The sequence below is a fragment of the Rutidosis leptorrhynchoides genome, unplaced genomic scaffold (genome assembly GCF_046630445.1).
Source record: "Rutidosis leptorrhynchoides isolate AG116_Rl617_1_P2 unplaced genomic scaffold, CSIRO_AGI_Rlap_v1 contig274, whole genome shotgun sequence".
Lineage (NCBI taxonomy): Eukaryota > Viridiplantae > Streptophyta > Magnoliopsida > Asterales > Asteraceae > Rutidosis > Rutidosis leptorrhynchoides.
Window position 1 is genome coordinate 1 of NW_027266519.1, and position 26,711 is coordinate 26,711.

A 26,711-nucleotide genomic window follows, 5' to 3' on the forward strand; every position below is an offset into this window, starting at 1 on the left:
ATATAAAAAATAAGATATAAAAAGACAAAACCATACATTTGGTCTCCTATCATTTTACTTTAAAGCATATATCATTCCTGTTGGTTTAAATCGCATACAAGTGCATGTGTCTCCATAAGTAATAAAGTAATAAATAGAATATCGTTTCCACAGAAAATTGCATTAATCTAACTACTTGACTTCAGTATTATCCTTTTGTTTACTTGTTCAAACGATTAAATTCAAATGGCAATTAAAGTAAATAACATGCAATAAACAAAAGCAAAATAAATCAAGTGATGTCAAAGATGAGAGGATTCCAAGACATTTGACTATACTATAATCATCATCGATGTTTCTTCAAGTTCATATCCAATTTCGTCAAATCGTTTGGATGTTCGATCACCTTCCTTAATGTCTGTCAAGACAACCACCGTGTCAGTCTTAAGTTCTTAACCAATATACTGGTGACACATGTCATCTATATTCGGGAAAACTGTAAATTTGGTCCCTAATATTTAGTTAAAATTCGACATTGTCCCTCATGTTTATGCTCACTTGTCTCTAGTGTTTGTTAGTGTGTTTGGTTCCTCATGTCTCACGATCGTTAGAATAGACGACATGTTAAATTAGACGCATAAGATGGTGATAAGTACGCATTATTGATAAGGTGTAGAGAGTGCAGGTTAATGTAATTTTGCACATTCAATTTTATTCAATACATGGACTTATAAATCCAGAGCAAAACACTCTTTGACCCCCCTTTCCCAAAAACTCCGACCACCGCCACCGCTACCACTCCTCCCTCCGCTGTACATGACCAAACTCTTAAAAAGTAAACATCCACCATTTTACGACTAATCCACCACAAACTCTTTAAAGTAAAATAAAAAACCCTATATAAACACGTCTAATTTTATCATCGATTTATTTATACAACCCAAGTGAAAAAAAAACCGACAATTAAGGGATCTTACAAAGTAAAGATATGTACCTCTAATCTAACTGAGACAAAAATTGGCATCCCCTAAAGATAAAAAAGAAATTAGAGACCGAAAGTGAAAGACCCAAAAACTTATAAAAACACAACGATCTACGTCTACTTGTGCCGACACCAAAACAAATTAGATAAGGAGGAATCACGGCAGACGATTAGATGTGGTGGGTTGGTGGTCGTGCATGACATGTTTTGGCGGAAATTATACATGAGATCAGTATTTACAAAGCGTCCATTTCTTTTTCGATATTTGTAGCATGATGAAATGATATGATAAACATTTCCCTGGCAAACTGCTACTAGCAAATGAGCCAATTAACTCTTCCCAAAAGAGTTACAAATTTGTAGAGAGATGAAAGAATATATGAAATTCCACACCCATTTGTTTATTTAAAGAAAAGATTGAGCTGGCATTTTACATTTTACACATTGCTTATATAACAATTCACATTGAGCCCCACCACAAGCTCCACTCAGAACATATTACTCATGGAAGAAGAAAGTTTTAACCCACATATACATATAAGATTTTATCTACCAACTGAAGCTGATGGACTCAAAATGCAGATTCTCAACCAAACCAGATGAACAAATGTTTGCAACATCATGTCTTAATGTTTTTGGACCAGAAACCAGAACTCCAATGCTGGATCCTTCACAGTTTAATATTATTTCTGTATTTTTTAAGAACAAGAATGAGTTAGTTCTTAATAAAAATCGTCAATGAGTAAAAAGATTTTATGAGTTAATGTGAAAATAACTTACTCTTTAAATTCGGTCTTTCACCGTAGTGAACATTAGTATCTTGCATAAGGGATTGTTGTGGGAGGCTCTCTAGTTCTCTCTCAGGATTATAATTCGGATTAGGAGATGCTTGTGGAGTTGACAAATCCGTGTTTTGAATCTGCTTTGCTGATGACCTGGCATTCTGTTTCTTGTTCCAGAAGATAACTGCACTAGCCGTTATAGCTATGGAAACACATATGAACAACATATTGAGTGTTCCTCGAACAGACAACGAAAACACATCATTGGTGTTGTGATCGATCGGGTAAATATAATGGCTAGTGATGAGACCAATGATGATTAGGAACATTATGAATGACGACGTAATAACTACGCCTAGCCAGAGCCAACTGTTTGGCCTAAAATTGAAGATACAGGGGAATCTGTCTGCTTAGGCTTGAAAAAGATTGCTTTGAGGTGGTTCTCTGTTTTTGTGGATTGTTTTTCTCTGGTCACATAAGCTTCAATCTGTAGTTCTAGGTTTGAGAGGACGTCATATTCCGGTGGAAGGATCAAGTCTAGCATTGTGAGGTCTGAGGTGGTCTTGAAAGCAGAAACTAAGAGTATTTTTGGAGTTTTGCAATTCAAATTGGATTTTGCGAAAATGAGTTCTCTGATGATTGATATGAATGGTGTAATTCCACTTCCACCACTCACCATTACAAGTGTATCATGCCTGTATATAACACCAATAATATCATGATCAGTGGTTTGTATAATTAATTTAAGTAATTAATTGCTTAATACGGAGTGATTGTTAAAATGACTGCAAACCTGAGGAAATTTGTGGAAGCAGGGCCATATGGTCCTTCAACGGATACTTCTAGATGATCAATTGAATTTGGTGATGACAATATTTGATGAAACTTTTTTGACCATTTTCCGTCTCCTTTAATAACGACACTCAACCTCTCGGGCTCCAAATTGTTGTTTGACGTAACGGTGAATGGATGCCATTGTAACTTTGATATTGCAGGCACATTCAAAAACATAATGCTTGTTGGATTATAACTCAAGCCTGAAAAAACCAGAGTTACTCCCTTCGTATCAAAAATACATATGTTTTGTATTTTCAAGTTTGTTCATATGGACATGTCTTTAGTCAATAATATTTACTAGATACATATGCCTACTTAGATTAAACCCACTTACTTGGATTTTTGGCGAAGTTGAGTTCAAAAGTTTGACAGGATAGGACACGAGAAGAAACTAAGCGAACTCTTTGTCTTGACTGTAGGAATCTGACGAAGCGATCAACCAAGAAGAGATAGAATCCAGGAAGCATAATTCCAGCATAAGAGATGCCAACATGAAGAACAAAGAAAACAACAAATATGATGTATAGATGATGTCCGTAAAAGAAGACCTCGAAGAATTTTCGCCTGATTCCAGGATATGTCGTCGCCCACAAGATTAATCCTGCTAGTAAACTAATCTCTCCAGCCACATTTGATATATCTGTCTTTTCCCATTCTAGCATCTGCCAAACCATTTTGTAAATTTAAAGTCACGCCATTGATTTATAAAAATGGCAACAAAAAAAAAAACACGATTTTTGAGGTTGTTCAGCTTCGTTACCACATTGGAAAGAATTAAGAAATATATTTACCTTGGAGATGTCATTGGTGGAAGCCCAAAAAATGATATAGCTAAGACCATGAGCACTGAAGAGTGTCAAAACTATATGTCCAAGCCAAATGTGATACTTGACGCTGGATTCTGATGTCAGCCCAAATAGAGGCAATATGGACGAGCCACGTGTCACCGGCAGGAATAGGAATGCCAGACCTATGTTTCCGACGAGTCCTAATCTTAAAGCTGTATCATCCAGCTTCTCTTGCCACCTAAATAATTGAAACAAATAAAATTCAAAAGTTATAATGAAAACTTCAAAATTCGAAATAATTTTATTATTAATAAATTTAAAACGAAAAGATAGAATATGTATATACAGTTTGAGTTCGTGTTTGGCGGCGGATTTGGCATTCATGGTGGCGAAACTGTTCCGAAGATATGTCGAGAGACACCAAACAAGAAGAGCGACGAACATAAACAAGAAGGAAAGCTCTATGCATGATACTATTCCCAGTGGACCTTTCACTAACATTGGCCTTTTCCATCTTGCCAACAATCCTTCTCTTCCCTCACTATTATTATTAATATAATAATAATAATTAATCACAATAACATAAAATTAAAAAATGATTTTTTTCTTCATTTTAAAAAGACTAAATTGAAAAAATTAAATTAAAATTATCTACCTCGCCGTTTTGTTGTTATGATTCAGTTTCTTCTTCCCTAGGTGCAGGTACAGACAACCCAAGGTGGCAATTAAGAGCATAGGAAATGAGAACATCAACAAGTTATAGCCTGCAAAATTAATTCATTACAATTAATTCAAAATATTGAATTCAATCAAAACTGATCTATATGCATCAACTTGAACATTGGATACATATATATATATATGGAAATTAAATTTCAAATTAACCTTGAGTGCCAAAATAAGTAGTGTTGTTAACTTTGGTTTTGATCTTGGGTGACCAGATTTGCTTGTAAGTTTTTGTGGGTAACATAATCCAAACGATAATTGTGCCCAAGAAAATCGCCATAGCCAGTGTCCATATTGCTTTCTGAACTGTTGCACTCATCTTCTCTTTTCGGTGGGAGTGATAGAATAAATAGAATAGAATAGGGAGCTCTTTAATTTAGGAGAGGCGAATTTAATTCTATCTTGGAAAATGTGACTTGATTTAGACTTTATATAGGCGTTACTTACTCTTGCTAATGATACATTCACTCGCAATCTATGATTGTAACCCGGAAATCTAAACTAATCAGAAATATTGCAAATGTACAAGTTGAACTTTTTTTTTTAAATGTCGTCGGCAAATTCGAACCTCCTTAACCATTCGATCATGTCTTGATTAATTATAAGTTGAATTTATATTTCTACATTTTTTTTAATATTTATACATTTAATTTTATTTACAATTTTACAAATATATACTTTTATTTAAATGGATTGTAAATATGGCGTGCGTTACGCCATGCGCACGTTAGAATTTCTCATCATCAATCAAAAGGTATTTTAGTTTAAAAAAAAGGTCTAATTATGTTTCTTGAAAGACATGGAAAATTTAAAATCAAAATGGCTACTTAATTTTATTTATTTATTTTTTAAATGTTTCAAAGAATTGATGAATCGTGTGATCACCTTGGCAATCCGATCTTGGCCAAATTAATTTTTGTCAGTGATCATTCCTGTTTTATATGAAATCTTTTGTCATATACTCCTTTAATTACATTTGGCAAAATTAACATTTAAGCTCATCCATAAATATGTATTTCTAGAAACGATCATTTAGTTAGAGATGAATTAATTTGTTTACACTTTTCCTTCTTAACTTTCTTTTAAGAAAAAAAAAATTAAAGGAGTAGTATTTTGTTATGTACACTACTAAAAAAAGACATGTAGTATTAAAAAATTAAAAATTAAAAAAATAGTTAGATCATTTTTATTTTTTTTAATATTTGCCCTTTAGGACACAATTCTCCATATAGAGTATAGTATGTAAATCATAAAATATTTGTAACAAAAATATATTATAATCATCAATAATATAATAAAAGAAAGAAAAAAATACATAAATAAATATGACTTAAAAAAAAGATTTTTTCTCTCTATATATTTGTCTTTTTATTAGTGGTGGGCACAACAAAAAATGCTGTGTCGAGTTTCATTTTTAAAGAAATATATCAAACAATAGCCAATAAGCAAGCAGCTTATATTCATATGATAAGAAATATAAAATGTTGTGAATTAAGAGCATAGTACAATGAATTTACAAATATGATGTCTATATATTTTCATACATATCCACTTCAAAAATAAAATAAAATAATAAATCATACATTCCCAATATATATACAACTCTATAGATTCTATTCGTATAAAATAGAACTTGGAGAAAAAGTAGAAGCATGATTCATGTCCCTACACAAATAAATTTTTCTTAATAAGAGTTATTGCTGTTGGATTTCGTTTATGTACTATGATAATGTACATAATAATTTTTATAGTAACGTAATTAACTACTACTATATGGTTCGTTCATTCAATTGAAAATTCTGATGATGACAAATTGGGGAATTCTAGACTGCGTTTGCGTGGATGGGGCCACATGTGAAGAAGAATGTCAACGTTTACTTTTTTTTGCCTATAGTGGCGAGAACCATGCAACCCATTCGTTTGTATTGCCTAATCATCGGGATCACGTGCTAAACACCGTCAATCTCACTTGGGACACACGCTTTTACTTTCATTCCTCGTTGATAACACACACATTCTAGTTTGAGGAAAAAGTAAAATTCTTGTTTTATACTACTAAAATGATTATTATTTGATCAGATAATATTAGAAAAACTAGTCCGAAATTCTAGTACTTGTCGTGTCTGCCTACCAACAACAGTTGGTGTTCGTGTGCCTAACGAAAATAAAAAGAATGGAACGAACACCATTCAAAGTGTTAACTCTTCCCCGTTTCTATTGGGTTAAATCAATTCATACAGAGAGCACCGAGTAAAAATAAAAAGAATATTCTTTGATGTGGACCTTCATCGTCGACGTGAATCATCATTTCAAGCCCTCGAAAGACGTCTATGTCAATTGTCAAAAGAAGCAACATCGTCACCAGTGCGTTAAATTTCCTACCTCTTTGGCCAATTTATAGGGGAAACGTTAACAGGAGAGAATTTTTTTTATTTTTTATTTTTATTTACCATTTCATGTTGAAATTTTTTTGAAACTTTTTAGAGATCATCCATTCTCAACTAATCCAGGTTGAGCACACTTAACCGTTGAGTTTCTATCGATGGTCTACCGAAAAAAATTACAATTTATTGATATGAATAATACAAATCATTTACTATAACACATCAATTTCCACGTAACTTTTTACAATACGAGACGTCATATATATACTTCCCTAATTTCATATTTTTGCTTCACAATAACATATTATTTGCATCTGTAAGTCGTCACTCCAACAAGCAAAGATGATTCGATCGCCTTCGACTGTGCATGTAATTTATTTATGCCTTATTTGATAATATTGCATCCAATAATTAAGGACCATAAAACTATAAGATTTCATCAAAGAACATAGAAAACGAATGGTAAAAGAAAACAAGATCGCTTAACAAAGAACTGGACTAGTTTGAATTTCCTTTTTATGAAGACTCGGTTACTTCTGCTCCTTCACTATAAACATAGTTGAGAAACACAAACTACTCAAGTTAATATGGTTTAATTATCTTCGAACACACCTCTGTTGATTTGACTTGTTTCACGAAGCCCGCAATGCAAGATACATTGGAAAGCTTGTTTGCAACAGAAAGTTTGAAGAAGAAGCAATATAAAAAAAAAGAACTTGCAGAAGAAGAGAGGGAAGAAGAACAAGTTTGTTCTGACAATGCTGGTTGGGAAAATGGTCTTAGAGATATTATTCAAGTCTGGGAAGATAGAAGAATCAAAACCTGTCTTGTGGAATCGAGCAGAGTTGATATTCAAGAAATCTGCAGCAAAACAATGTCAAGAATGCCAGTTCACATCGTGGAAAAATCAAGAATCTTAGTGAAACTTTTCAGAATGTTGAGGGTCCGATTGTTGAAAATAGAGTTTGCTTCCCACCAGTTGGAGATGGAATCGGCGGAACTCAGGCGACCGTCGAACGTGATCAGCAAGAATTTGTGATCAACGAAATATTCTCCAATTGATGTGAGTTTTCCTCTAGAAAAAATGCCTATTTTCGTTGGGGTTCAATGTTTACTGTTCATTTCGAATTTCTAGTTTCTAGTATAATGAATAAGATTAGTTAAATTGATGTTATGGGTAGTTTCGAATAGCTATTATGAAATTTTCTGTAAGTTTTGTTGGAGTTTCCAATGATTGTAAGTTGTAACTCAGATTTGGAGGTTTTCATTTTAAGTCAGTTCCGTTGAGGTTATTGATCTTGCTTTGTCAATTATGAGTCAATGAATTTGTCTGCAAGGTTGTATTGGAATTCTAAGCTCTTATGAAGATGACGTTGTCAGTTCTTTCTTTGTTTCAGTCATATTTACATTTTCCAGTCGAATTTCGAAGAAGAAGGTTGTTTATTAGTCAAGTAAAACTTTAGTCAAGTTCATAATATTATAGTGAATGAGTTTGCAAGCTTTTGTGCTCTTGATCGAGCTTGAAATAAAAAATCAACTTAAAAGTCAACAATAGTGGCGATTTCTGCAAAATTAGAGAAGATGATGTCTGCTGTAATTTTGACTTCTTTTATAGTGTTACTGGCTTAGAAACTCGTCAAGGATTACCTCAAAAGTGAATTACAAGTGGAAAATCGTTAGTGGAATTGTGGAGAAGAAGAAATGCAGCAAAACCACTTCCAGTTTTACTTTCACATTTTCTGGTTTTGAAATTCCAGCTTGTAATTCGATTTGTAATGTTAAAACAATCCTTCTTCAGCAAGATTTAGCCTTTGGACAACTATATAAACCTTTGTAATCGTTCATTTACTGTTGAATAGAAGAGAAAGCATTTTGTGATTCTATTTTTCATTTTTACAGTTTCAAATAGTCTTGTTGCATTCGCATTGAGAGAAACCATAGATTTCCATCACCTAAACTAATTTTTAGGTCCCAAATACTTTAGATACCGATGCTTAGCCGTAGTATAGATCATTAAGAATTCAAAATCAAACCAAAAACATGGAAGAAGTGATTATAATTTCTGTTACAACCATCATTAGTTCTTAGTTCTTTATTTCTGTATTTTTTGTGTTGTTGCTATTTCAATATCTTTGCAGTGTTGATCTCATCGAGAACTCAGGTTTCATCCACAGATGAATGACACTGTGATTTGCATAGCACTCTGCCTAGTATGCACCCGTTCTGTCACTGAAGCTGACATAAAGATATTAAGACCGTTTAGACACTGTGATGAAGAAAGTGTTGGATTCTTCCTAAAACTGTGAGCACAGGAAGAGAAGAAATGAAAACTGAGATGAAGCCGTGAGCACAGGAAGAGCAACACAGAAACTGGAATTGAAGCTAACACGGCTCAGAAAACGAAATGAAGAAGACGAAGATTAAGAAAACTAATACATTAAAACAGAATTGTAATCATATCTATTTGTGAACGATTTGATGCTAAACTTAATTCTAAGGCTTAACATTGATATCTAAATTGTTTGGATCCTAGAAAACTAATTTGGATATCTGATAATCTAAGGTTTCTCTCACCAATGCAACCAAGCTTTTTGAAACTGTAAAAAGAAGAAAAATGGCGATTTCAATTTCTGATTTCTATTGCTCGCTTTTCGCTTTTCATTTCATCGCTTCTTTTTTAATAACAGAATGATCCTATATATAGAGTCGAACATGCTCGACGTCTCTAATTGAAAAAGTAAAGCAAATTACAGTCTGGATTTTAAGGAAAACCAGAAAACCATAAACGGTAAAGTAAAACTAAAAGTGGTATTCTCCCACGCTATATCGTATTTCTGTTTTCAATTACAACTGTAATTTAACCTCTAGACTTAGTCATAAAACAGCATTCTTTGAAACTGTCCACCACACCTGTATCAGTTCCAATGATAAATAAATCATCAACATATAGAGCCAGTATGAGCTTTTACTCCTCCTTGATTCCTGATGTAGAGTGTTGGCTCACTCTCACTCTTTACAAATCCATTCTGCAGCAAGTAGGCATTGATTCTTGCATACCAAGCTCTAGGAGCCTATTTCAATCCATACAGAGTTTTTACTAGCTTGCATACTTTCCTTCTTCTCTTGGAACAATGAAGCCTTCAGGCTACTGAACATATACATCTTTCTCCAAATATCCAATTTAGAAAGCTGATTTAACATCCATTTGATGGACTTTCCAGCCATAGTTTGCAGCCAGTGCTAACAGCATTCTCACTGTGTCCAGCTTGCCACAGGTGCAAATGTCTCTTCATAATCTATGTCATACTCCTGTTTATAACCTCTAACAACTAGCCTTGCTTTATGCCTATTTACAGAGCCATCAGCATTCAATTTGACTCTAAAAACCCACTTAGTGTCAATTACCTTGACATTGTCTAGCTTGTCAATCAAGAATCAAGTTTCATTATCAGTGATTGCCTTCCACTCTTCTTTCATGGCCTGTATCCATTCTGGTGACTTTTCTGCTTGCTTATAAGTCCTTGGCTCAATATTTGCAGTCATCACTTCTTCAGCATTGCCCAGAAATTCTGTCAAATCAGGCACAAGTGCTAGCTGAGCTCTGTCATATATTGACTGCAGGCTCCTCATTCCTCTTGGTGGTGTTTGATCAGTTTGATCACTGCTTTCAGTGCTCACAAGATCTCCTCCTGAGATTGAGCTAGCATTGTTTAAATTCCCTGCATCAAATGGACAAACACATTAGAAGAAACTGGTGATCCCTCATCATTTGATGAGTTTTCACTCAGTATCTCAGAAATAATTGGTTGCATTGGTATCTCATTTAGTGTTTTTCCTGGCTCTCTCACAGTAGGTTCCTCCCAATTCCACTCACCTAGTTCATCAAATCTAACACTTGTGGATAGATTATTTTTCCTGTAATAGGATCAAGTATCCTATAACCTTTGAATTCTCCAGAGCTATACCCCATCATCACACCTTTGATTGCCTTCTCAGACATTTTCTTTCTTCTCTGTTTTGGTATATGGACATATGCAATGCATCCAAATACTCTAAGGTGATGCACAGTTGGCTTGTATCCAAAAAGAGCTTCAAATGGAGTCCTGTCTTTGAGAGCTTTTAATCTGCAACCTGTTTTGAATGTAGATTGCTGCAAAGTATGCCTCTGTCCGATATTTTTTAGGAACCTTCATTGCAAACATCATGGATTTGGCCATCTCTATAATAGTCATGTTTCTCCTCTCTGAAACTCCATTCTGTTATGGACAGTATGGCATTGTCATCTGTTGGAAGATACCTTCTTTCTCACAGTATTCCTTCATCTCCCTTGAAACATACTCTCCTCCTCTATCACTTCTTAAGCATTTAACTCTCAGCATGTTTCTGATTCTGCCTGAACTTTCCATTTCTTAAACAGTCCAAACAGTTGTTTTTTGTCTTCATAAAAATAAATCCATGAATACCTGATGAAGTCATCAATAAACTCTACAGAGTATTTGTTGCCAGCTGCTGACTGCACTTCAATAGGCCCACAGACATCAGTGTGTACCAACTGCAGTTTCTCAGTTGTTTTCCACTGACTTGAAGGGAAATTTGACCTGTGACTCTTGCTCTTAGCACAGGGTTTCACACACATAATTCATTTTTGCACACAGCTTGGTAGCCCTTTCACCACTTCCTTTCTCTGCATTGCTATTATTGTTGTCTAAGTTGGAATGACCAAGCCTCATATGCCACAGTTTTGTTGTCTCTGCCAAGGTTGCAGTGTAGAATGCTCCCTCAACATCTTCCATCCTCAGTTTGAACATTCTGTTCACTTGTGGAATTCTGGTACTATCATCTTCTCCTCATTAAAAATCAAACATTCCTCATGCTCAAAGTATACAGCATATTTCTTTTTTAGAAGCTGTCCTATACTAATCAAATTTTGATCCAACTCAGGGATAAAATACACATCCTCCGACACTGACTTTCCAGATTTTGTCTCCAATTCTACAACTCCTTTTCCTTCAACAGTTATAGTTTCACCATTTCCAAACCTAACAACAGCATCTATACCCCCACTAGACCTTTTCAACAAATACTTCAGCATTCCTAGTCATGTAATTAGAGCATCCACTGTCTACAATCCACACATTATCTTTTTCATCATTTCTAACAGCAGAACATACCTCAACTATGAAGGCACTTTCCTCTACTCCTCCTGTGTTAACAGAACACTGTCGTGACTGTGGACTGCTAAGATTCTATACTGGTGAACTCACTGAATGAGAATTGTTAGACTGTGTTGAAGCAGCAACTGAAGCAGATCCAAGACTAAGCTGATTCTGTTGATGATAGGTGATCTGAGGCATTTGATTGTAGTTCAAAACGGCTGTGCAGAATGATATGATAGGTGATTTCCAGGTGCCTGCCACTGATTTGCCTGTGAATTCACTGATCCAGAGGCATAGTTTGCCTGGTATTGCTGCTGCATTGCAGGCTGATTCTGTGAAGCTTCCAATGGGATGAAATTGGCATTCTGGCTTGGATGTTGATAGTTGTTATTGTTCTGTCTCAGCATAGGATGCACAGGAGGCTCTCTTTCCTCCTGTCTCATTGGATTCTGTTGATCATCACACCACTTGCTGTAACATATGATGTCAATATGCCCTTTCTTTCTGCAATAGGTACAGATAGCTGCCTCATGCCAGAAACAACCTGCATCAGGATGATTGTTCTTTTTGCAGTATTTGCACACAGGAAAGTTGCCCCAGGTTGGATTTCTTGCTCCCTGGTTATTAAATCCCCTTCCACCATTGTTTCTTGATCTCCAGGACTGAAATCCTTTGCTGGTAAGACTGATTCTGAGGCATTCCTTGTTGATGATTGTGAAACTGTGGCCTCTGCATATAAGGTGTGACCTGATAAGCCTGATTCTAAGCTTGCTGATTCTGAGGCATGTACTGTGTTTGAGGTAGTGACTGGTATATAGATTGTCCTGTATTGCTCTGAGAGTGGACTGTTTGAACCTTGGTTTGATTTCCAGCATGTGTGTTGCATGTGCCTGTTTCCACACCTTCCAGAAACTGATTCTGTGGAATCATCAATGGTGGAATATGCTGATGCCTAAAACTTTCTCCTCTAAAAGCAGCCACTACTTCTTCCTTTTCTTCTCTAACACCATATCTATTCTCATGGATTTTCAAGGCATTAAATACCTCTTCTAGACTAACTGAGTCAGGATCCTTTTGAAACTCCCTACTCAATGGTGCTACTGTTGCCTCAAATCTCAGTGGTATATCCTCAAACAATTTTTCTACCTGTTCCTCCTCACTAAATGCAATACCATATGTTTTCATCTTCTGTAAAATCTCCATATATCTAGATCTAGCCTCTACTACAGATTCCTCATCTTTTATTTTGAACTCTCTAAACATCTTTTCAATTTTCTTCCCCCTAATTTTTCTAGTCAGCACACTTCCTTCATATTCAAGCTTTATTCAAATCCCATATCTCCTTGACACTAACACAGCCTATAATTTTTCTCAGCACAGTCATCTCTACAACACTTCTCAGCCATGCCTTAGCCTTCTTATCTTTCTCTAACATCTGTTCTCTAATCCTCCTATCATCCTCACCTAGATCCTCCATTCTAACCCCAGCAGGCAAACTCTCAACTCCTCCTATCACTACATCCGTCCATCCTACTCTATCTAAAGCATCACCAGCAATTACAGACCACAAATCATAATCTTCATCAGTAAACTTAAAAATCCCAAAATTATTACCTGAGAGATCGATATTCATGCTTACAGGTCCCTGATTTTACCCAAAGCTCTTGATGCCACTGTTGGATTCTTCCTGAAACTGTGAGCACAGGAAGAGAAGAAATGAAAACTGAGATGAAGCCGTGAGCACAGGAAGAGCAACACATAAACTGGAATTGAAGCTAACACCAAGCTCAAAAAACGAAATGAAGAAGACGAAGATTAAGAAAACTAATACACTAAAACAGAATTGTAATCATATCTATTTGTGAACGATTTGATGCTAAACCTAATTCTAAGGCTTAACATTGGTATCTAAATTGTTTGGGTTCTAGAAAACTAATTTGGATATCTGGTAATCTAAGGTTTCTCTCACCAATGCAACCAAACTTTTTGAAACTGTAAAAAGAAGAAAAATGGCGATTTCGATTTCTGATTTCTATTGCTAGCTTTTCACTTTTCATTTTATCGCTTCTTTTTTAATAACAGAATGATCCTATATATAGAGTCGAACATGCTCAACGTCTCTAATTGAAAAAGTAAAGCAAATATACAGCCTGAATTTTAAGGAAAACCATAAACAGTAAAGTAAAACTAAAAGTGGTATTCTCCCACGCTATATCGTATTTCTATTTTCAATTACAACTGTAATTTAACCTCTAGACTTAGTCATAAAGCATATTCGAGTAAAACAGCACTGTAAAACAGTAAGAATGGCAAACTGAACTTCGTCGTCTTCCTCGCGAAAAACGCCATTTTTTGTTGACTTTTGCCTTGACTTTTGTTCTGAGCTCAATCATGGCTGAATCTTCATCTAAACTTCATCTACCTACTACTAAGAACTTCATTGAACTTTAACTTTGAAGAAAACAACAATAAAATTTGAATTTTGCCGTTTACTTGACGGCCAAGTTTTCTCTTAGCTACAGACCCATTTCACGATTGCTTTAGAACTTCAATGTAAACCTTCAGTCACCTTTAATGGAGTATTCTCAACGTTTTTCAGTCAACAAATCTAGCTGCCATGTCTTAGATTAACAATGCTCAATCTCCGTTCTTCAAAGAGCAACTCGAACACACATTACGACTTCCAGATCATCTCAGACCAAATTGAACATACCAACATCTTCGTTTCATCAAGACGAAGCTACCAATCACGCTAATTTATTGAATACTGCAGAAATTAACTACTTAGACTGAAAATTAAAGATAGAACCCTAACCGAATTGGGGCTTTTCGATTCAGGGAATTGCAGACTAATAGCTCTTAGAAGCGTTGTAGGCGACACCTTCCTGAGCATTTTGGTGTATGCCACGACCTCCGACTTTGCTCCGACCGGTCCGCAGATCGTCTGGAATGAATTCCGCCGAGAGACTTTCTGAAACATCTTCTGAGTCCCTAACTTTTCTAGCAGGTACAACCAAGTCCTCCTGTTTTTGACGATGTGCAGTTTCGTCCTTTCTGCAGAAACACTTCTTTTCAAGACTGTTCGACCTTCCCGTGTACAGTTTTGCTTGATTCTTCTTCGAAAACTCTACTAGCATCTTGTGGAAGCTTTCCACGATCGAATTATCTAAGACAGGCTCATTTTCAATTGGCTGCTTTTTCTTCAAGTTTAATTGCTTTTGCTGGAAGTTATCTACAGCCTTCAGTTTCTCCTTCTCCTTATCCCCTGCTGCAATTTGAATTTCAATGACTTCAACTTCCTTGAGATGATATAATCCAACCGAAAGTAGGAAAAACGGTAGAAATAGAAACTTAAACAAAAAGCAACTGATTGAGGTTTAGGATTTTACGATTTCATTCATTCATGATAAGGATATGAACAGTCTGCTACTTCAAATAAATATGGTTTGTTTAAGGCTTTTAAGGCCTTTTTACATATTCAACTACTGTAATAGATAACATAGATAAGGGCTTAACAATGTCCCATTGACAACTTAATTAGATAACATAAACAACAAAAGGTGTTGACTTCACAAACAATTGGCTACATTAAAGAATAAAGAAACAAAAGGTAGAATGAAAATAAAGTCACTAAATAAGGACTGGACTAGTTTGATTTTCCTTTTGGAGAACACTCGCATATTGTTCTACTCTTTCACTGAACATAGTAATGAAACTCAAATTACTGGTTTTAATGTGGTCAAATCATCTTCCAACACACCTCTACCAACTAAAGCTGATTGACTCAAAATGCAGATTCTCCACTAAACCAGATGCACATATGTTGGCAACATCACGTCTTAATAATTTCGGACCGGAAACCAAAACTCCGATGCTGGATCCTTCACAATCTATGATAATTTCTGCAATTCAAAAACAAAAATGTGTTAAAAAAAAAAAAAAAGACTAGTAAAGTTGCAATTAATAAATTAATATACTCACTCTTTAGGTTTGGTCTCTTGCCATAGTGAATATTTGTAGCTTGAATAAGAGATTGCTGAGGAAAGCTCTCTAACTCTCTTTCAGGATTATAAGCGACAGAAGGAGACGCTTGTGGAGTAGACGATGTCGTGTTTCGAATCTGTGTTAACGATTGTTTGGTGTTCTGTTTCTTGTTCCATAACACAGCTGCACTTGCTGTTACAAAAATGGCTACACATATAAAAAGCATATTGAGTGTTGCACGGATAGACCATGAAAATTTCTCATCGGTGTTTTGATCAGTTGGATAAATGTGGTAACGAGTGATGAGTCCGATTATGATGAGGAAAATCACAAATGACGATGCAATAATTACACCGAGCCAGAGCCAACCGTTTGGGCCTAGAATCGGAGATATTGGTAAATCTTTTGGTTCATGCTTGAACCAGATTGCTCGAGAATTCCTAATTACTTGTGTCGGGCCGGCTTGTTGCTCTTTTGTCACGTAAGCCTCAATTTGTAAGTTTAGATTTGATGTCATATTCAGTGCCGGAAATTGGCAATATCAAGTCTAGCATGGACAAGTCTGTTGATGTCTTGAACGCACAAATTAGGATTACCTTTGGAGTTGTGATTTTTAAAACTGAACTGGTGTAAATGAGTTCCCGAATTATAGAAATAAATGGAGTAATTCCACTGCCTCCACTCACCATCACAAGTGTCTCATGCCTGTATATAACATCAACAAACAAACAAACAAATATTATATTTTTGATTAATTTCCACAGTTGGTTAATACATGATTCCTATTGAATTATAGTACTTTACCTGAGGAAGTGTGTTGAGGCAGGCCCATACGGACCTTCAACGGAAACTTGTAAATGTTCGATAGACGAAGAAGGTGACGACAACATTTGATGAAGCTTTCTCGACCAACTCCCACCACCCTTAATAATAACACTCAATTTATCTTGCTCCAAATTGTTGTTTGATGTAACTGTAAATGGATGCCATTGTAATTTCGAAATAGAAGGCACATTCACAAACATTATGCTTGTTGGTGTATAATTCAAAGCTGCCAAAATCACAAGCTAGTTTTAGTAACAAGAAATAATTGCACATGTACATAAAATGGGAATTGTAAAGAAACTTACATGGATTTTTGGCGAAGTTGAGTTCAGTTGTTTCGCAAGACAAGACGCGAGCAGATACTAAGCGAACGCTTTGTCTAGACTGAAGAAATCTGACGAAACGATCAACCATGAAGAGGTAGAATCCAGGAAGCATAGTGCTTGCATAAGAGATACCAATATGAAGTACGAAGAAAACCATAAATACTATGTAGAGATGGTGTGCGTAATAGAAGAGCTCGAAAAATTTTCGTCTAATTCCGGGATATGTCGTCGCCCACAAGATTAACCCTGCTAATAAACTGATCTCTCCCGCCACATTTGATACATTAGCTTTCTCCCATTTGAGCATCTGCAAAAGTTTATAAATTGGTTCAACAAATTTTAGTCACAATTATATTCTTTCCGTCTTTCAATACATGTTTTTAAAATTATTGACACAAGAATATGATGAAAAAAAAAATTTAACATATTTTGATCTAAATTAAACATGAAAATTATATATTTTAAAATAAAAAAGCCATGTATTGAGAGATGGAGAGTATTATATAGATCGAGTTGTTCTCTTCTTCTTTTTGAAAGTTTCTTAGAACTTATTACAGCTGACTATAGGTCCACGATTTACAAAATATAAGATTCCTTAACAGGGTACCATATAGTGTTAAATAATTTATGATTGTTATCACACAGTAAAAAATCCTTTTATATTATCAAAAAAATATCCTTTTATAAATTAATGTGTTGTATTTAAACAGCAATTAGTTTATTAGGAAATGGGAACGAATGTCCATTAGACTTTAGACATTTTTTTAGGAAAAGGGAACGAATGTCCATTAGACTTTAGACATTTTTTTATGGAGTTTACTGGAAGAAAAAAAAATAGTCTTTGTGCTAAATTAATATACTGTACAAATATTAAAAAAGTGACTTGAGCGTGAAAAAACTGAAATCTTAAATGATTTTTTTGACGTTAAGATTACTACATATGAAATTTCTATATATATTTTTATATATCTTATTAAAATGCATTGTACCATGAATATAGATCTTGTACACGCTCATTGAGAAACTTCCATTACTATTTTGGAAAGAAAGAAATTACATATTAATAGAAATTAATTACCTGAGAGATATCATTGGTGACGGACCAGAAAATGATATAGCAAATACCGTGAGCAGTGAAGAGAGCTAGGACTATATGTCCAAGCCATATATGGTACTTTATGCCGGACTCCGACGTGAGCCCGAACAATGGCAACACCGATGAGCCACGTGTCACCGGAAGAAACAAGAATGCTAGACCTATGTTTCCCACAATTCCTAATATTACAGCTACATCCTCCAGCTTCGCTTTCCACCTGAATTATATATAAAGACATATAAATTAATATTAATGGCAGAAGATTTATAAGTTGGAAAAGTATAAATAGCGAGATATCATATTAATTATATTACTATATTCTTACATTTCGATCCCTGAATAAGCTAACCATTCGTTAATATCAGCGAACCAGTTGTGAATATAAGTTGAGAGAGACCAAACGAGAAGAGCAATGAACATGGTCAAGAATGTTAGCTCTATCCACGAAACTATCCCCAATGGACCTTTCACTAACATTGGCCTTCTCCATTCCTTTAACAAATCTTTTCTTCCTTTCCTACATATAAAAATCAAACATAAAAGAAGAAGAAAATTAATTAGAATGAAAATTAATCCTTTTTCTAAAAATTAAATATGGTCAATGAAATGACAATTAAGTTAACTATATTAATTATAATTAATTACCTTGACGTTCTCTGACTTTGACTAGGACTAGTTTTCATGTTCTTCTCTAGATGCATGTACAGACTACCCAGGATGGCAATGAAGAGCATTGGAAATGTGAAAATCAGTAAGTTATAGCCTGCAAAATTATGAAGAAAATTAATTATTTCCAAATATTAATTGATCAAAGCATGTATCATTGGTATATATGAATTTGAATATCGATCGGAAAATTAAAATACAGATCATTCAAACCTTGAGAACCAAAATATGTAGATTTGCCAACTTTACTTTTGATGTTGGGGGACCAAGTTTTCGAGTAAGTGTTTGTGGGTAACATTATCCATATCATAATGGTACCCAAGAAAATCACCATGGCTGTTGACCATATTGCTCTCTGCAATAGTATTGTGGCGCCCATCTTTCTCCTTTTTTCTTTCTATTCAGCAGAAACAAGAGCTAGCTATTAATTAAACAGGAGATATGGAGAACTTAATTTTTCTCTGTAAAATATGAGCCGATTTTTCTTTTTGGTGTGAGCATTATGAATCGATTAAGATGAGTATATATAGGATATTCTGTTTCCGCGGTATACTCAATTTATTGTGATACAAGTTATTTACATATGCAAGATGGTATGATACCATTAATTAATTGTCCACGATTTAGAGAAGATATTAGAAAAATGATTCGAAGTAATTTATTTTTCACGATTACATTATCGTAATTGAAAATCTATATAGCAATATAATACATAAACGAAAAAGATTCAAAGCTACAACGTTCGATTTGTTTATTTATAAGTAATATATAATTTAGCTAAAAGAAATAAGAGTAGTGTCCAATTCATAAACGAAAATGATTCGAAGAGTTGCATATAATTTTCTAATAAAATTTAAATATGAGTGATAAAAAAATACGGTTAAATTAAGAATTAAGTAAAAAATTGGTTGGATTCATTGAAAAAGTAATCTTATAACATATTATTTTTCAATGAATGCTTTATCGAACTATTTATTTTTAAATGTCGGTCGCTACATCTATTTTTATTTGTCGGATTAATCATCATGCGATGTACGTGAATGTCTTAGATTAATTAATTAGTGACACGTATAAGAGTTATAATCAAATATAAAAAATTGAACATATTTATCATGATATCTAATTATCCATTGCATAAAAGACTTCATTACACAAATGTTGGTTGTACTTTTCTCAACGATCCATCTTCGTCAGAAATCAAGAATTCTTGTCCAATCACATAAGTAACTCTAGATATTGGAACATGTAATTGTCTACATCTAAAAATTAGCCTCTTTGAATAGACTAATATTTAAAACAAAAAATGTGGAGAGAAAATTTTATTCTTTTTTATTTTCTAAAAATTACATGACAAAACTCGTACTATAACTACCTATATCCGCTTGACAACACAAATATGGATAAAAATAAATTGACATGATTTTTAATCGATATGAATTAAAATTAGTCTCATTAATCTGACAAATTTATAACTTTTAAGATATTTCATATAATATTAAATATTTAATTTTTGACAAATTCAATCCAATATCCATTAAAAATTCGTTAGATTGAATTCACTTATAAATAGATATATAATCGTGTATTTTTTTTATTCTTTTAAATATCCATAAATATTCAACGTAAACCTAATAAACCATAATTTGAAAACTCAAAATTATTATAGGTTAAAATACACATGTATCAACATATACCATTTTTCAACACGTATTGTTATCAATATAATATTATGTGATCTCTCGAACTTTCATCATGCTTATTCCACAATATCCTTGTGATGTTGTACGAATAAGAAAACTACATAAAATAAAATGAACCGTAATTTACACTCATGCGGATCAATCTTTTCTTCAATTATAAATTAATTTTTCATTATATAATTCATTCTAATAAAAAATATATTGTATTTTTTATTAAATATTGATAAATTTATTTTCTAATTATTAGCTTAAAGAATTATTAGAGTTGAAATTTTGGACATTATTTAATTGAATTCCTATTTTAGAAACAAATCAAATTTACTTTATTTTCTCTTAGCTTAAAGAATCAATTTAATTTGGAGATAAATATAATGATAATAATTAATTAATTATCAAATTATAAATTTTTTTGGAGGAATAATCATAGAAGCACAAACTGTCCATATAAATTTTGCAAGACTCCATAAATAGTTAAGATTTTATTAATATTTTTATGTTACATATAAATAATAACGGAAATTAACGAATATGCATGATTTTTTTAATATTAATATTTTTTCTTTATATGTATCTAGATCGAGAATTTTTCTCCATATAATTTTATTTAAGATTATGATCCTTTTATTTATGTTCCAATAAAATTCAATTTCCATGTCATTGACACCGTTTGATGAATGATAATAAAATAAAAAATAAGATAATATTATTTATTAGAAATATTATTTTATATTATCATAATATTCATTATATGTGTCGATTCAAAGTTGTAATTAGTGATTATCAATTATATCATTGACGATTTCATGTTTTACTGATTTTGAAAAATCAAAAAACTTTTTATTGTTTAAATCCAACATTCACAGATGATGCATCAGTATATTAATTTGCTTACGAATAATTCTTTTTAGAAGAAAAAAAAATAAATATACATATCTCATTAAAGATGTAATAAATAAAATGGATGAAAAAATTATACATGAGACTGACATTAAATGTACTATGGATCGAGTATTATTATTCAATTAGTAAACTTTCTCAGTATAAATATACATATCTCGTTAGGATTTCAAAAGTAATTGACTCGTATATTCAATGTACATCAAAGATTATTGTATAATTAGCTAATACTCCTTTCGTCTGCTAATACATGATATTTTTTAACTGTTCTAGATATATTCAATAAGAGATATACACATTTACTAATATTGACTAAATACATCTCATTTTAAATGTATGAAGAAAAGCCAAAAGTTTATGAATTAGTAAATGGAGGGAATATATATATTATCATTTAATATGATATCAATTATAAGTGTATATGATCATCAAGTTACATATGAGTCGTATTAATATCGAGACACTTCAAATATAAAAATAACTTCATGAAAATTGGTCAATATTATGATATGACTATATTAATATCATCACTGAAATTTAAAAGAAATACTGAAACCATAAGAAGATGTAAGAAAATATAAGTGATAAAATAAAAATTAATATTTTATATATAAGGAGATGTTAGTGATAAAATGGAAATCAATAAAAATTACATGACATAATGAATATGACATAATGAATATCTATTCTACTTATATTGATAAGATAATATGGATAAAAAATATGGTAATTGCATCTATTGAATTGCATTTGCAAATTTCTTTCTAACATAATTTTTTTTTTTAGAAAATTGAAGAGGATGACAGGTAACTTTCTTAAACTACATTAAAATAAATTATTGATGAAGATAATATTAATGCTTAAAATAAGACTTTAATCAATTTAATTATTGAAGATAATCGACCTAAAATATAGCATAATCTAAAATTGAGATACAAATGGAGGAAAAATAAGAAAATAACATCATCAAATTGACGATCTTAAATTACCCATAGTCATTTTCTCTCCTAATGATTAAAATGACAATTTTAATTAATTACATATAAAATCTTTAATTATGAACATTATAATTAATTCATTTATATACTATAGCTAAATATCGGTCAAAATATTACGAAATCAATGATCATTAATTTATTAAAATCTCTCCAAATTAAGTATATTCGCGTTATATACTCCATTCCACTATACACTCCATTTCTTGTGATACAAATTATTTACATGCAACATGGTATTGGTATTATTAATTAATTGTCCACGATGTAGAGAAGATATTAGAAAAATGATTCGAAGTAATTTATTTTTCACGATTACGTTATTGTACTTTAAAATCTATATAATAATATTATAATACATAAACGAAAAAATTCAAACCAACAACGTTCGATTTGTTTATTTATAATTAATATATATAATTTAGCTAAAAGAAATGAGAATTTCGATTCGGCGTTGAGCTTGTAGGTAATCAAAATTGGAAATTTTCAAAAGATTGTCGTAGAAAGGAATTTTAAGTAGGGCCCATAATGTCAACGTGAAACCAAGTGAACGGCTAGAAGAACCTCGGATGTCGGATTCGGAATACATGCAGTACAGTACTTATTGTACTTTCGCTCGATGTGACGATCTGCATTTATTCTTGAACTCTCGCTGATAACATAGATAATGATAACAAATTCACTCAAAATTAGACTCATCAAATTTATCAGACAGTTTGTGAGTGTTTTGCGGTCCGCTTTCGATTTTCACAGTTTTTTTTGTTTGATGAATCTAATTTTGGGTAAGTTCAAAAATCATACCTCCTGATAACAGTCCACTTGAAAAATAAATGTTGCAAGCAAAACGTACATTTTCGGATTATGAATCAGTTTTAAATGTAATGGAAAATGAAATTAAGCTATACATTAATGATTTCATCTGCTATACAAGGTCCGACATCAATCACCATCGTGCCTTTCTTCTTTGCCGGCATAACCCTACAACAATTCCTTCTCGGCGGCTGCAAAAATGAACGAACATATATATAAAATTTTACAATTACTAATAATTGCCAAAAACTGAAAATTCATAACATGTAAATTAATTATAACCTCAGTTACCTTGTCCCACAAGAAAGGATCAGGAACCTTATAAACCTGGACTCTATCAATCATAGAAGAGTCATCCATCCTCCAATTACATTTCGGGTTTCCTAATTGATGGCTGACGTATTCGCTAGCCGTCCGATTCGTCTTGGAGTCGAACGAGGCATTCGACAAGTGATAAAAGAAGGGTCTCTGACAAGGATTTCGGCTCGAGGGTCTGGTGTTGATGGAATAGCCTTTAATGTCTGCTCTCTTTCGCCAATCGAGGAAAGTACGTTCCGGAATTTCCATATCCCTGGCCGGAACTATGCCCCGGATTATTTGAACCGCGTAGCCCCATGAGACCGAAACGGTCCAGGAATTGGCTTTGTCGTAGCAAATGGATTGTTGCATGAGTCCAGCCGAATCGAGCTTTGCTGGGATTTGAAGTTTCTGTAAGGATTTGATACGGTCCATGTTGGGGAAAATGGGGTTCACTTTGTCTAGATGGTGAAGAGAGATGAATGGTTGTATTGGGTGAGCCATCAACAAGCCCAAAATGTTGCCGTATACATCAATCTGAGGAAAATGACAATTTCAAAATTATGAATTCTCCATCTTTTATAGAAAAATTATGATTAATTTAAGTATAAAACCAAATTTGTACCATGAAGTATTACTAAAAATAAATAAGTTTAAGATTATGTTATAATTTCAAATACATGCAAGTAAAGCAAAGAATATAAGACATATTTAAGATATATTTTTTAAAAAAATAGAATGTAAGATATGAGTTACATACTTATTAAGCACTTACGTAGTTAAATCAAGATCATGATGAACATATGAAATTAAGAATCATATTGAAAAAAAAATTGAGTACCATTGAAATTAAACACATCAAGCAAGAAAGTAGGACAAGTATACTCTTTTGAAAACGAAATACCATCACGTATAATTAAACTTTTGTAAAGTCAAAATGAAAACCGTGAGTATCATGATCTGTAATTTTATCGATCGATTTCACTAACCTGATGAAACCCCGGTTCTCTGGTTAAAGGCACGCCAATCTCCGCCATACAAGCATGGATAAGACTATCGGAGGTAACCAAATTAGGGTACGTTCGTATACAGTTACCTAATTTTGTCTCAAGAACTTTTGCCAATGGATAACTTATAGCAAAACCTCCCCCACCATATGCCATACCAAAATTAAAATGAATATTCTGTGCATGACTCTCTGACGAACTCCCAATATAATAAAGTTGATTATGATCGTACTTCGCTAAAACCCTAACTAAATTATCAATGATAAAAACCGTATCATCATCTCCCATCACAAACCATCTCACATCATGAAACCCTAGTTTAAATGTCTCCAATACAATCCTAGAAATCCTAATAGCTATTAGATTTCTAGACTTGAACTTCGTTGTAACGTCACTCGAGATTTTAATCTGTGGCAATGAATGGTCATCGTCGACGATTGAGGTTTTGTTGTTTAATTCTTTATCTAACCAAACAGCTCCTCTCATTTGGTTTGGTCTCCACCAGACCTTGACGTAGTTTTTTCTATGGTTCCATAGTTGCGCAGAGCCAGCGATTCCGAAAACAATGTGGCTTAAGTTTGTTTTAGATTCGGGTATGGGTTGTGATTGGTGAAACGGATAGATGTTTGGTGATTGATTTGAGGAAGAATAAGAAGGAAAACTCGTTAAGATCTGGAGAGAGTAGATGAAATAAGTTAGAGAAATTAAGAGGATCAACGAAATAATTAACTTTGAGAAATTTCTCAAATTTTTTATGATCATGGTGTGATCCCGATACAAGTTTTCTAACCTCTTCTATGGGTTTTTCATGATCACCTCTTTAAGGTTTGTATACTTCATGAAGACATAAAAGAGAAATTAAGAAATAAAAATTTAGTTAAGTTAATAGATAATAAAACTTGATCATCATTTCACTTTCTTAATCTGACCTTGAAACCAATGAAGTGAGAGACTACTTTATAGATATAAAGAAGCAAGCATAAAGATTATCATTTTGACTAGGAAATTAATTTGATAATTTTCATTATTTTAAGCTAATGTTAACTAAGTCTACATGTTTATCAATCGGAAATAGAATTTTTCGATCATCAGGCTTCTGTCACGTATCCACACATGATAGGAAAGTCTTGAGAATTTTCTAAGGGAGACGTTAGGGATTATCCCAACTCCTTTCCATCACGAAATAGTTATCTCGAATGTTAAATTATCTAACTGTCAATTTATTAGATAAAACTTTGGATTTGTACGGACATCAATCTACAAAATTTCCTTGATAGAATCAATGAGACTTAGTTTAAAATGATTACACATTTTATCCATTATCAGAGATCTCGAGTTTAAACATAGAGAAATTGTTGGAAAGTTTTTAGCTGTTACTGAGTCGATATTCAAAAACTATAAATGAGGCCGTGACTTTAGAAATCGATGGCATTTGAGAGGTGTTGAATTTTATTTGTGCTGTTTCAAACTTGTATTTTGGGAATAGATTAAAAATATATACAGCTACGTACTAATATTCAGATAGATACCTACGCAACTGGGTTTGATTATATAATGTAAATCTTAATTTTATTATTCAGATACGTACTAGTTCGGTAATAATTTAAGCAGCAGTTTTTACTTTCGAATGAAAATAGTTAGGGCACATAATTTCGTCACGTACGTTATTACATATCCACGTGGAATAAGTTTTTTATATATACTCCATAATAACACACGATAGTCATCGAGCATTATCTGAAGCCAGTTTTTTTTGCTTCGTATATATCGAGATTTCGTCTCCACGACATCAAGGGTCTTAGAAAGAGGACGACGAATCACTTGCGATCAATATTTTAAACAAAGCTAAATTGAAGAGACAAATAGTAGAAGGAATATTTAGACCTAGAACTAGAACTGCGGTGTGTGAATGTCAACTAGGTGGAAAGTCCAAAATAGTTTTTCTCTTGAGGTGCTTTTTTTTTTTTTTTTTTTTTTTTTTAGGTTATTCTCTTGTGGTGTATTTGGTTATAAAATTAACAGATTAATTATAAAGAGGGCAAATTGGTCAAGAAGCTATAAATCTTGTGGATTTAGCTAATTAGCTTATTTCCTTGAGTATTTATTAGCCCCACCCATTTGTTCAGCGCAATTTAAGTAATTAATAAATTTTTATTTTATTTTTAATCATTAATATTACTAGCTTCAATCAGAAATACAAGTTAAAACTCTATAAATTAATAATGTCGGGACCGGAGAAATTTATTAATTTAGAGAGTTGTTAATTTATCAATAAATTAATAATTATTAATTTAAAGAGTTTTTAACTGATTCAACGTAATTCATATTTTCGTATAAACTAAGTAATTATACAATACATATCAAACAAAAAGGCAAATTAGTCTATGCCTCTTAGAATTACGTTACAGCGAACTTTAGGATTCAATAGTTGTATTGTGTTCTTATTTGGTGGCAATGACTCCAAATAGACTTGA

General features: G+C 33.0%; 2 protein-coding genes and 1 pseudogene across 2 annotated transcripts; all 3 read right to left on the minus strand.

Moving 5' to 3' along the window:
- Window positions 1-1,510: 1,510 nt before the first annotated feature.
- On the minus strand, window positions 1,511-4,413 carry LOC139882472 (ferric reduction oxidase 2-like). Its single transcript, XM_071866788.1, is given in 9 exon segments — window positions 1,511-1,650; window positions 1,742-2,122; window positions 2,125-2,438; window positions 2,537-2,780; window positions 2,915-3,242; window positions 3,372-3,606; window positions 3,715-3,909; window positions 4,024-4,132; window positions 4,254-4,413. Coding segments are annotated over 9 exon segments (2,106 nt in total).
- A 10,983-nt stretch (window positions 4,414-15,396) lies between these two features.
- Window positions 15,397-18,865, minus strand: LOC139882473 (ferric reduction oxidase 2-like; annotated as a pseudogene).
- A 4,157-nt stretch (window positions 18,866-23,022) lies between these two features.
- Window positions 23,023-24,999, minus strand: LOC139882465 (uncharacterized). Its single transcript, XM_071866782.1, has 3 exons — window positions 24,220-24,999; window positions 23,225-23,767; window positions 23,023-23,124 (listed from the first exon to the last, which is right to left on the minus strand). Exons 1-3 carry the CDS (start codon window positions 24,997-24,999, stop codon window positions 23,023-23,025), a joined length of 1,425 nt encoding a protein of 474 aa, XP_071722883.1.
- Window positions 25,000-26,711: the final 1,712 nt, after the last annotated feature.

Excerpts from the sequence above, each read along its gene's own strand:
- LOC139882465 (XM_071866782.1), bottom strand. The coding sequence starts at position 24,999 with ATGATCATAAAAAATTTGAGAAATTTCTCAAAGTTAATTATTTCGTTG. Across the intron at positions 23,768-24,219 it reads GAGAACCGGGGTTTCATCAG|ATTGATGTATACGGCAACAT; the intron begins GTTAGTGAAATC and ends CATTTTCCTCAG. Across the intron at positions 23,125-23,224 it reads ATCCTTTCTTGTGGGACAAG|CCGCCGAGAAGGAATTGTTG; the intron begins GTAACTGAGGTT and ends TCATTTTTGCAG.